We start from the raw sequence: 13,037 nt of genomic DNA on the forward strand, positions 1-13,037 counted from the left end.
ACGGACCTCTTCCAAATATTGGACTTCCAAATTGCACGAAAAACTAAGTTTTTTAAAGCAAATGAACCAAAAGCGTTTCAGTCAAACTCAGTCTCAGTCTCTCTCTCTCTCTCTCTCTCTCACACACACACACACACACACACACACCATGGCGCTTTTTGAGGGAAACCAAGAAAGATTTTAGAAAGAGCAGTGTGTGTGTGGAATGAGATAAACATGGTGTTGATGTGGGGAAGGCGTGTGTAGTGATTGTCTGAGGGTTTGCACCCAGTCTAGATGGCGTAATTGTGTCAGTCAATGAGCGGGACGCCGTGTGCAGTGTGTTTGGAGGAGGAGCCGCTGCTTTTGCGCTCGTCTTGCCCACATGAGCGTGTTATAAATTCACCACAGCTCATTCACACAACACAGTCAACCTCCAGCCACGAGAAGAGCTACTTCTGCCAAATTCCAAGACTCTTAACGAGCATTTCTTCTTTTGAAGACGATAATGGATCCCTGCGAGTGCTCCAAGAGTAAGTAGCAGCAGAGGTTGTAATGTTTTTCCTCCTTTAGCTGTGTCTTGAGTGGGTAAATAAATCCCTCACTAACGGTACTGCGTTCTCTCTCTCTTTGCCTTTCTTCAGCTGGAACCTGCACCTGCGGTGCATCCTGCAAGTGCACAAACTGCAAGTGTACATCCTGCAAAAAAAGTAAGCTTTTCTTGCATTTCTCCATGAAGGAAAACTTGCTTTATTGCCTGACTCTCCAAATGCTCACAAGTAGCTCTTTTTCTCCCCAGGCTGCTGCTCTTGCTGCCCCTCTAGCTGCAGTAAGTGTGCCTCTGGATGCGTGTGCAAGGATAATCAGTGCGATTCCAAGTGCTGTCAGTGAAGACTCCAACGCTCTTACCACCATGGGAATTTGTCTTTTTTTTACTGCCTGTAGCATGTAGCCTTCCCTGAGGTTTCTTTATGTGTAAATTCCAATAAACAGAATCAGGGGTACCTGTCCTTGGTAGTGGTGTTTTTGTCAAACTTGTTGCTTTTGACTTTAATTGGGGGGAGGGGAGATTATATTTGTGATATTTCAACTTTCTGGTATTTGTGTAAGACTTTCTTTTCTTATTAAAACACATCTGAAGAGTTAGAAGCCTTGGTGTCAAATGATAATATGCATAAAATGTAACCTTTTTCTTACAAACTTTGTGGATAATAAAAGTTGAATTAAATCAGAATCATTTGCAGTATCAGACTTCTTTATAACCATATGTCTGTTCTTATTCTCCATTGTACATCCTACCTTTTGATGTTAAATTTGACCTCTACATAGGAGTTATTTCTTGTCTTGTACTGGGAGAGAGCAAATACATATTTTTGACATTCTGCACAAGCGCAATGTTCTAAGCAATTCGCAACAGTGTTGAGATTCTTCTAAATCCTACGCTCACCCACCTCATGAGTGCGTTCCATTTAGTCCACAGCTTGAGAGAGGACCAAGCTGCATTTAGGCTATCCAAACATAAGATTAAGATTCAACTTTATAGTCATTGTGCAGAGTACAAGTACAGAGCCAATGAAATGCAGTTTTTCACATATCCCAGCTTGTTAAGAAGCTTAAAAAAAAATTCAGGTCTCCAATGACTGCTACAAATGGGTGTGAAAATGGTGAAGCTAAAAAAAATGATAGGATAAAAGCATCCTACAGAATAAGTGTCTTATCATAAGTAATAATTATCATGTTGCAGTTTATTGTCTTTTTATTTCCTATCTATCAATGTAGTTAGCCATGCATGTAATTTTAACCCATCAAAAGTACATATGTGACGTCAGTGAGCCAGGGTGGTGGCAGCAGCACCAACACAGTCACCACACAAAATTTCACACACCATTTACACTAAAAGGATAAAAGCATAAATATTATTCAGTGATTAAAAAACTTTCAAAACAGGTAGTAAAATACACTATTAATGACCTCTGTGAGAGTGACTAGAAGCTCCGCAGGACCTTTTCTTATTAAAGCAAATTCTTCAATGGCCAAAAAAGTAGCCAGTGATTGGACCAGATTTCCTGCCAGGTCAATGTCATCTGTATTTAGTGTTATCTGAAACAGCAATAGCCATTCGAAAAAATAGTATTAGTTCTCAGGTTTAGGGTTAGTTTTCAAGTTTTCTGTCTTGTAGCACAATAGTCCACATTTAAGTTGTTGATAAAGCATATATTTGATAACACACACCTCACCACTGGAGTGCATGCTAATAGACAGGAGTCCTTCTCCACGCAGTGCTGTGGAATAAACTTCCCCTGGCTGTACTGACCTCTGAGTACTTGGCTACTTCTTCAAGTACTTCTTCAAAAAAAGACTAAAGAGCCACTTATTCAGTGAGCATTTAACTGAACACAGAGGGTGCTCTGATTTGCTTGCTGTACCAAGTTCTCGTTATATTAACTCCTCTCTAACAGGAGTTTTACCTTAATGGTCTTCTTAGACACTGATGTACCTGCACCAACATGAGGATATGTCTTTGTTCGACACTACAAAGCACTTCTCTAAGTCGCTCTAGATAAGTGCATCTAAATTTTGTAAATGAAAATGCAATTTGGTTAGAAATACAAGGGTAGTAAAATCTATTCACAAAGTGTTTTACAAGCTTCAGATTAACAAGCGTAATAAGCTTCTACACACTATATATTGTAGACTAATAAGCAAAACAGGACATTAAAAAAAGAACAAAACAAAACAGAGTCTGAGAGAAACAGCATATACCCAAGTCATAGATAATAGGCATACATCTTACAAGCTATGAATGATAGCCTGAAGATAAACTGAGGGAATAAACTCATATATTGAATAAGAGATGACATTAGACTCCTACATTTTGGGTTGATGGGGGATCAACATGAAGGTCGTACATGGAGAAGCGGGGCAGCTGACAAGTTATCTCAAACACGTGAAACTGTGTACTAAAGGGAGGGGACATAAGAAGCAAAAAAAATACTGCAACATTAACTCTTCCAAAGTCAGCACAAACATTTATTAAAATGGGAATCTCTGTTATCAGTTAACAACATTTTCTTCTTCTATGTAGCTCAAAACATAGATGAAGCTCTCCCAAAATAATTTGGATCAACATCACATCTTGCTTTAATGTAATGCATCAATTTATGAGCTCTGTGCTGCATCAGTGGTTAATAATTAAATGAAAATGGCCTGTTAAATGTGCAGTGCTCCACATATACGTTAGCTTTTGTTTGTGCTCAGTCCTCCTTGCAAACAGAATAAACAGATTAATAGAGGAATAATATATGTGCCTATAAGTGGTTTAATGATGTCTGATACACATCACTTAGACAGTTTTCTTGAAAGTATGTAGAATGGTGGAATTCCATCATTTCCTTTGCTGTGTTCATCCAGAGGATAATTCCTTGACAGGTTTGCTACTGTTAAATGCGATGGCAATTCAGTGAATACAGTCTGGCATTATTCTTTTCTAGAGTGACGCACAACCCTCTCTGTTGTCAAAGCAGAGAAATTGCATTAGTTATTCAAGCAACAATGTCATTAATAACTCATCAGTGACTGTTACTGATGTTACTGCAATGTTCATCCTATTTGGAGAAATTTCTTTTTTTCCAAAAGCAGTGCCTATTTTCCTATCAACAATACAAACACAACTGTCAAGGCTAAAAGCTTTGGACACCTGCCATTTAATTGTATTAGATCTACATACATATACATAAAATGAATTATATTTACAGGTCTCTGTTTTGCCCTTACCAGTTTAGGAATATTTTGTTTTGGAGTACAAGAATGGAAATATTAAAATTAGACAAATATATTTGTCATTCCACTATGACCCCTGCTGCTTTTTCAGTGCTGTTTGCTTGGAAAAAAAACACAGTTGGTCTAGTTTAATCATTTACCATTTAGACTTTTCAATTTTACCATTTAGGTTCCCAAACTGACTACATACTGATACGGATATCAACAGGAGAAAAACGTACCTTGTCCTTCCACTCACAAAGGCCTTAATGTGCAGATCTACTGGAATGTCTTTAGGAGGAATTATGGGAACACAGATGCAGCCAGACAGGGTCTGAGCACTAGGGTGCACCACATGACTCTCCCCCTCAAAAATGCCCTCAGCAAAAATCAGGCAATCAATTACAGGGTAATTCGAGGTGTTTGAGGTGACTGGTAGTTGATCCTACCATTGAGTGTAGATATGCTGAACTCTACCTGGGCACTCTGGCTCTCAGTCGCTGCTCGTACACTCTGGAGCTGAGTGTTGGCAGAAATGACACCCATCTGAGTTTCCCCTTCTGAGGCACCTGGAACAGCCTACTGTGAGGGGAAATAAATATTCGGACACTTTTGTTTTTGTTATTTAATATACTTCTATTGTATATATCCACTTCAAAATGTGAACAAAAAGTATGTATTCATAAGCATTAAAAAGATGTGTTAAAAAAAAACTGATAGGAAGAAAAGTATTCAGACACTATATTAAAAATCTGTATATGTAAAGGTTGCATAAAAATTTTTTTTTTTAAAAAAGTTATAGATATGAGTACCGCAAAAAGATGTTCTTATGCAAAGTGCACCTGGTGTCATTATAAAAGATGTTGCCATTGGTTGGGAAAATTTCATACAACACATAGCAATCATGGTGAAGTCGAAGGAGCTCCATAGAGTTCTCAGGGAAAACATACTTAAACATCTGAGTGGAAGAAGCTACAGAACCACAGCAAAAACCTTAAACATTCCTGTCAATACATTTATTTTTATAATATGCAGGTGGAAAGTTCATGGAACCACAACTAATTGTCCTGGACAGGTGCACCAATGCACTTTCATACTAATGATAAGGAAGATAATAGAGAAGTCGGCAGTCACTTGAAAAGAGTTGCAGGACGACCTGAAAGCAGCAGGAACACAGTTACACAGAGAATAATAAGCAATGAACTGCACCACAATCATCTCCATTCCTACACCCCATGCAAAACTCCTCTGTTAAAAAAAAAAGAAGCACAGAGATGCATGTATAAAAGCATTTCACAAATCCAAACTGTTTTGGAACAATATACTCTGGTCAGATGAAACAAAATTAGAAATCTTTGGCAATAATTCAATGACCTGAATCCCAGTGAAAACCTATGGAGGATTTTGAAATTGCAAGTCCATCAGCAGGACCTTGGGGAAGTGAAGATAATTTGCCAAGAGTAATAGGCCAAGACTGAACCACAATGCTGCAAAAAGTTAATTACTTCTTACATCTTCTTACTAGACATCTCAAAACTGTAACTGCCAACAGCTTTACAACAAAAGTACTAATGTCGGTAATGTTTGTGGTGTCCAAATACTTTTTCCCTATCAATTTCTTTTTCTAAATGTATCTTTGTTTATGCTTATGAATACATACATTTTGTTTATATTTATAAGTCAAAAGACATTGTGTGTAAGTTTGAAGTGGATCTACCATATGCACTATATAACAAAAACAGAAGTGTCTGAATGCTTATTTCCCCTCACTGTACAACAGTGAACTACTGTCACTCAAACACCTTCAGCTTCTTTATCCACAATAAATGTTGTGTCTACTGAACAGACATTGTATATTTATTTGCACACTTTATATATATCTATGTCTATCTATCTAATATATATAGTGTCTGCAGCCCAGTGCCTGCAGCCCAGTCAGGTTGCACAGGTAGTCCAGCTCCTCCAGGATGGCACATCCATACGTGCCATCGCAAGGAGGTTTGGTGTGTCTCCCATCACAGTTTCAAGAGCATGGAGGAGATACCGGGAGGCGGGCCATTACACGAGGAGAGCTGGACAGGGCTGTAGAAGGGCAACAACCCAGCAGCAGGACCAGTATCTGCTCCTTTGTGTGTGGAGGAATAGGAGGAGCACTGCCAGAGCCCTACAAAATGACCTCCAGAAGGCTATTGGTGTGCATGTTTCTGATCAAACTGTCAGAAACAGACTCCATGAGGGTGGCATGAGGGCCTGATGTCCTCTAGTGGCAGTTGTGAGTATTTCGTTCAGCGAGATCCAATGTGTGAATTAAGTGTTCCCTCAATTTTTTGAGGTGTGTGTGTGTGTGTGTGTATATATATATATATATATATATATATATATATATATATATATATATATATTAAACAATCAAGATGTGATCGAAGTGTAGACTTTCAGCTTTATTTTAAGAGGTTCCACAAAAATATGGCATTTACCATTTAGGAATTACAGCCATTTTAAGCAAAGTACTTCCATTTTCAGGGGCTCAAAGGTATTTGGACAATTGACTGACAAGAAATTAATTGACCAGGTGTGGTCCATTCCCTCATTACTTCAAGACAAATGAAGCAGATAAAAGGTCTTGAGTTGATATCAGGTATTCAGTTGGCAATGCAAGTGAAGGAGGCCATCATTAGGCTGAAAAAACAAAAGAGACCTATCAGAGAGATAGAAAAAACTTTAAGAGTGGCCAAATCAACAATTTGGTACATTCTTAAAAAGAAGGAATGCACTGGCGAGCTCAGCAACACCAAAAGGCCTGGAAGACCACAGAAGAAAAGTAAAGTGGATGATCGCAGAATCCTTTCCTTGGTGAAGAAAAATCCCTTCACAACATCAACAGAAGTCAAGAATACTCTGGAGAAAGTAGGAGTATCATTGTCAAAATCTACAATCAAGAGACGCCTTCAAGAATGTAAATACAGAGGGTTTACACCAAGGTACAAACCACTGGTAACATTCAAGAACAGGAAAACCAGATTAGACTTTGTCAGAAACATCTAAAAAAGCCTTCCATGTTCTGGAATAAGATTCTTTGGACTGATGAAACCAAGATTAACTTTTACCAGAACGATGGGAAGAGAAAAGTATGGCGAAAGAAAGGAACAGCTCATGATCCAAAGTATACCACATCATGTGTCAAACATGGTGGAGGGAGTGTTATGGCATGGGCATGTATGGCTGCCAATGGAACGGGCTCACTGGTGTTTATTGATGTGACTGTTGACAGAAGTAGCAAGATGATTTCTGAGGCGTATAGGGCTATAGTCTCTGCTCACATTCAGCCAAATGCTACAAAACTAATAGGACGCGGCTTCACAGTGCAGGTGGATAATGACCCTAAACATACTGCGAATCTCAAGACTTTTTGAAGGCAAAGAAATGGAATATTCTTCAATGGCCAAGTCAGTCACCTGATCTCAACCCAATAGAGCATGCTTTTCATTTACTGAAGACAAGACTGAAGGCAGAAAGACCCACAAACAAGCAGCAACTGAAGGTGGCTGCAGTGAAGGCCTGGCAAAGCATCTCCAGGGAGGAAACTCAGAATTTTAGTTTTGAGAACATGGCTCCAGACTTCAGGCACTCATTGACTGCAAAGGACTTTCATCCAAGTATTAAAATTATGGTTATATTTACAATTATGTCACTTTGTCCAAATACCTTTGAGCCCCTGAAAATGGAGGTACTTTGTTGAAAATGGCTGTAATTCCTAAAGGGTAAATGCCATATTTTTGTGGAACCTCTTAAAATAAAGCTGAAAGTCTACACTTCGATCACATCTTGATTGTTTTATTTCAAATTCATTGTGGTGGTGTATAAAAGCAAAATCACAAAAACTCTGTCATTGTCCAAATACGTCTGGACCTGACTGTAGATTAATCGTATAGTGTGTGTTGGGCTACACCCTGGTACAATTCTTGAAAAAACTCGGACACTGATTGACATCCATATTGATTTGTACTTTAAATAATTCACACAGAGACCCCAGCTGGTAAACAGCTCTTTTTATTGTTTCATGTGACATCGTTACAAACAGTGAATTCATTTTCATCTAGTTATCTCCTATACACTTTATATTTCATTTTTTTGTACTTACCTTGAGTAGTGAGATTTTTTAACACTGGTCTGACTATAGTGTTCATCTGTTCCTGTAACACAGAAGGATAATTTACTGTATCAGATTGTTAGAGTTTACATCTCAAACAAAGGTAAACAACAGCTTAGCTCAGAAGTAAATTAAATACTAGAGAGGAGTAGTATTTTAATATTTTTTTTGTCGAGAGACCCATTACCTGAACCCGGTGCTCCACCCTAAAAGAACTTGGGAGAGGTAAATCATAGGAGGGTAGGGGGCGCTATATTAATCTTAGTTATTTACTCCCGTTAAAAAGAACAACAACAACAGACATGTCTTGCTACATGCCTTCAGAATATATTGGAAAATGCAGTGTTTGACTGCTGGGGCGAGTTAGAGCTAGATACCTGCTCTTAACCTGGTTAACCAGTTGGAATGGTTATAATATAATTATTTTATACTCATGTGTGGCGCTAGATTTAACAGCAAAACATCTTAACAGCTTACCCAAACTCTTTATTTGCTGACAGAAAAGATTCGTACTTAGTTATGTTCCTGACTAGCATGCTAAGCAGAGCATCCTAGTTCTTCCTCGCATGCGCAGGATTTCTGACGCAGGAAGATCCTGGGAAAGACTGGAGCTCATATGGGATATTATGTTTACTATCACTCATATCTGTTATAAAACTATTTAAATATAAATATGAATGCGGATACTTTTCTGATACGCTACAGCTTGTGTGGGACATACTGTATCTAAATTATACAGCTAGCATCCAGGCTTTTACAACAGACTTATCAAGCGCCGTTTAGTAAGTCTGCTCGTGTAGTTTAACAGGAATTCTGGTAGAAAATACCAGAGCTTTCACTCGGTTGTAGCACTCAGCTCTACCGTGAGCTATTTTTGGGAAACAGTGGCCTCACTTGAGAAGACTTTGCACTCGGTTCCCCTTCCTCATGCTAATTTTCAAAACCCCCTTTATCACCATGACTGAGTGCAAAACTCTTATTTTGTGTGTTGTGTGGTCGCGCGCTGGGATTCGGCCGCGTGCACACAGCGCGCGTGGCAGTGAGCGGAAGTGCCATGTGCAAAGCACTGAAAATAAATTCTAATTAGGAGGGAAATTCTTTCAAAATTACATTTATATTACTTAAATGTATATTTTGTCTGTGAATTAAGTTTGTACAAAAATCATCTCTTGATCTGTTTACTTTTACATTTAAACATAATACAGGCTTCTTTAAATATTCCTAAAAAAGAAAAATAAATAATAAATAAAATCGTCTCTTTCTCAAAAGGCGCAGTTTACTGGAGATTAAATGGAATTAAGCAGAATGAGATAAGAAAAAAAAAAACTCTTTCCTGTGACATTTAAATAATGAATTGTTTATATTCGTGCATTAATGAAGTGTTCAGAGTGACCAAGGAAAAACATATAACTGAAATTAACTGTAGTTACAAAGATCAACTAAAATGAATCGCTTTAAGAAATTATTTAAAATTATTTAAATATATTTTTAATCTTTGAATTAAAAAATTAAGAATCAAGCTTAACCAATAATATTTTATCAAAACCTATTTTATCTATTTCTTTTTACATTTGAACGTTAATCAAAAACTTGCTGAAATATTGGACTTCTTAAATGTATTTTTAAAAAGTATTTATTTTCTTTCTAAAAATAAATACGCAATCTGTGATTATGATTCTAGTTTATTGGAGATTGAATGTGAAAAGTTTTTTTTTTTTGTTTAATAAACAAAATTGGGAAAAGTGCTTGGTCTCGTGCGTTAGGAAGTGCCGTGTGCAACGAGTGACTTAAGCAAATCCTTTTATCATTAATCACGGACTTCTTCCAAATATTGGACTTCCAAATTGCACGAAAAACTAAGTTTTTTAAAGCAAATGAACCAAAAGCGTTTCAGTCAAACTCAGTCTCAGTCTCTCTCTCTCTCTCTCTCTCTCTCACACACACACACACACACACACACACCATGGCGCTTTTTGAGGGAAACCAAGAAAGATTTTAGAAAGAGCAGTGTGTGTGTGGAATGAGATAAACATGGTGTTGATGTGGGGAAGGCGTGTGTAGTGATTGTCTGAGGGTTTGCACCCAGTCTAGATGGCGTAATTGTGTCAGTCAATGAGCGGGACGCCGTGTGCAGTGTGTTTGGAGGAGGAGCCGCTGCTTTTGCGCTCGTCTTGCCCACATGAGCGTGTTATAAATTCACCACAGCTCATTCCCACAACACAGTCAACCTCCAGCCACGAGAAGAGCTACTTCTGCCAAATTCCAAGACTCTTAACGAGCATTTCTTCTTTTGAAGACGATAATGGATCCCTGCGAGTGCTCCAAGAGTAAGTAGCAGCAGAGGTTGTAATGTTTTTCCTCCTTTAGCTGTGTCTTGAGTGGGTAAATAAATCCCTCACTAACGGTACTGCGTTCTCTCTCTCTTTGCCTTTCTTCAGCTGGAACCTGCACCTGCGGTGCATCCTGCAAGTGCACAAACTGCAAGTGTACATCCTGCAAAAAAAGTAAGCTTTTCTTGCATTTCTCCATGAAGGAAAACTTGCTTTATTGCCTGACTCTCCAAATGCTCACAAGTAGCTCTTTTTCTCCCCAGGCTGCTGCTCTTGCTGCCCCTCTAGCTGCAGTAAGTGTGCCTCTGGATGCGTGTGCAAGGATAATCAGTGCGATTCCAAGTGCTGTCAGTGAAGACTCCAACGCTCTTACCACCATGGGAATTTGTCTTTTTTTTACTGCCTGTAGCATGTAGCCTTCCCTGAGGTTTCTTTATGTGTAAATTCCAATAAACAGAATCAGGGGTACCTGTCCTTGGTAGTGGTGTTTTTGTCAAACTTGTTGCTTTTGAATTTAATGGTGTTGGGATTTTTTTTTTTTTTTTTTCCCCTCATGTCAACTGTATGGTATTTGTGTAAGACCTTTTTGTTATTAAAGCACATTTGAAGAGTTAGAAGCCTTGGTGTCAAATGATAATATAATATATAAAATGTAACCTTTTCTTACAAACTTTGTGGATAATAAAGGTTGAATTAAATCAGAATCACTTGCACAGTGATTTCTTATCCTTCATTGTACATCCTACCTTTTCATGGTCTCAGAGTTGTGTTAATTTTACAGCTACAGAAGAACTATTGCTTGTCTTATAGTATGAGTGAGCAAATAAATTTTTTTATACATATATTTTTTTTTAAACTTTCTGCACAACACCAGGCGTAAAAGCAATGCTCTGAGCCAGGGGTGTCCAATCTCCTCCACAAAACGCTAGTGCAGGTTTTAATTCTAATCAAGCAGGAGTCACACCTGATTCCACCTGTTTAATCAGCTGATCTTGGCTTTTCAGTAGACTCAGATGTGGCTTCTGCTCAGCAGGAATGAAATCCTGCACCCACACCAGCCCTTTCGTGATAAACTGGACACCTCTGCTCTAAGCAATTTGCAACAGTGTTGAGATTCTTTTAAAACCTACGCTCACAATCTTCATGAGTGCGTTCCATTTAGTCCACAGCTTGACCAAACTGCATTTAGGCATAAACATAAAGAGGTATTTGCCAAAAAAAAAAAAAAACAACAAAACATTCAGGCTTTCAATGTTTGCTGCAAAGAGGTTTGAAAATTCAGCTAAAAATGATAGGTTAAAAGCAGCCTAGAGAATAAGTGTCTGATTTTATGGTGCAGTTTAATATCTTTATTATTGGGATTGTAATTTTTTAGGTCTAAAAAATCTTGCATCTAATTTAATGGACTGATGTGTCATTAGGTGACTGGAATATGGACAAGTTTTTTTTTTTCTTTTTTATTATATCTTATAATTATCCTAGTATAATAGTCCATACTGTAAAAAGTATAATTTATCCCTTCAAATGTAGCTATGCATGAACTCTAGAGACTGGTGTGTGTGAAAATCCCAGGAGATCAGCAGTATCTGAATTATTCAAACCAGCCTATCTGTCACCAACAACCACGCCATTGTTAAAGTCACAGAGATCACACTTTTCCCCATTATGATGTTTGATGTGAACTTAACTGAAGCTCTTGACCCATATCTGCATGATTTTATGCATTGTGCTGCTGCCACATGATTGACTGATTGGATACCTGTGTAAATGAGCAGGTGTACAGGTGTTCCTATTAAGGTATATGGGTGTGTGTGTGTGTGTGTGTGTGGTTGCCAATGGAACTGGGTCACTGAAGTGTATAGAGCTATACTTTCTGCACAGATTCACTCAAATGCTGAAAATCTGATGATGTAAAACATACTGTAAAAGGGCCAAGAGCTTCTTAAGGCATAGAAATTAAATGTTCTTAAATGTCTGATGACCTAAACTCAATAGAGCATGCATTTCATTTACTGAAGACAAAACTGAAGGCAGAAAGACCCACAAACAAGCAGCAAGTGAAGGCGGCTGCAGTAAAGGCCTGACAAAGCATCTCCAGGGAGGAAACTCAGACTTTGGTGATATCCATATGTTCCAGACTTCAGGCAGTCACTAACGGCAAAGGATTTGCTTCCAAGTATTAAAAATAATCCTAATATTTATGATAATGTTAGTTTGTCCAGTTACTTTTGAACCTGTGAAAATGGAGGGACTGTAATTCCTAAATGGTTAATGCAATATTTTTTGCTAAACCGCATGAATTAAAGCTGAAAGTCTACATTTCAATCACATCTTGATTGCTTCATTACGAGAAATGACAAAATTAAGAAAATTGTGTCGCTGTCCAAATTGCTATGAACCCGACTGCGTTCTAGGTTCTCTCCTAGTGAAGTGGTGTCTGCGCTCGGTTTTTAAATAAAGTTATTTTGAAAGCGTGGCCACGTGAGGGCCCCGGGGTGAATGAGCCAATCAGCGCCGGCGGTGTGCAGAACCCGGGAGTGAAACTGGAGTAATGTGAATGCGGTGCTTCTTGTTATAAACTGTCAAAACACCTACTTTGAGCGTTCCATCGCAGTTGTCCGGCTTTTGGAAATAAAGCGGTAAGTGAATTGATCCGCCATGAGGCTCTGTTCAGACTCAGAGTGAGTTATTTGTTCAGGACGCTGGTGTGTTCCTGCTGATAGGAAACGTGCTGGACTCCTGCTGGCTAACTGCTCAGCTAGCCTGTGTGTTTGTAGTTAGCTAATGAGCCGCCTGTTCATTCATACATTCAGTTATGT

General features: G+C 38.4%; 2 protein-coding genes across 2 annotated transcripts; both read left to right on the plus strand.

Moving 5' to 3' along the window:
• Positions 1 to 353: 353 nt before the first annotated feature.
• Positions 354 to 1,213, plus strand: mt2 (metallothionein 2). Its single transcript, XM_053234647.1, has 3 exons — positions 354 to 512; positions 624 to 689; positions 779 to 1,213. Exons 1-3 carry the CDS (start codon positions 488 to 490, stop codon positions 868 to 870), a joined length of 183 nt encoding a protein of 60 aa, XP_053090622.1. The 5' UTR covers positions 354 to 487; the 3' UTR covers positions 871 to 1,213.
• An 8,843-nt stretch (positions 1,214 to 10,056) lies between these two features.
• On the plus strand, positions 10,057 to 10,922 carry LOC128318512 (metallothionein). Its single transcript, XM_053234706.1, has 3 exons — positions 10,057 to 10,215; positions 10,327 to 10,392; positions 10,482 to 10,922. The coding sequence occupies exons 1-3, from the start codon at positions 10,191 to 10,193 to the stop codon at positions 10,571 to 10,573; spliced, it is 183 nt and encodes a 60-aa protein (XP_053090681.1). The 5' UTR covers positions 10,057 to 10,190; the 3' UTR covers positions 10,574 to 10,922.
• Positions 10,923 to 13,037: the final 2,115 nt, after the last annotated feature.

Source organism: Pangasianodon hypophthalmus, chromosome 6 (assembly GCF_027358585.1).
Source record: "Pangasianodon hypophthalmus isolate fPanHyp1 chromosome 6, fPanHyp1.pri, whole genome shotgun sequence".
Taxonomy (NCBI): Eukaryota; Metazoa; Chordata; class Actinopteri; order Siluriformes; family Pangasiidae; genus Pangasianodon; species Pangasianodon hypophthalmus.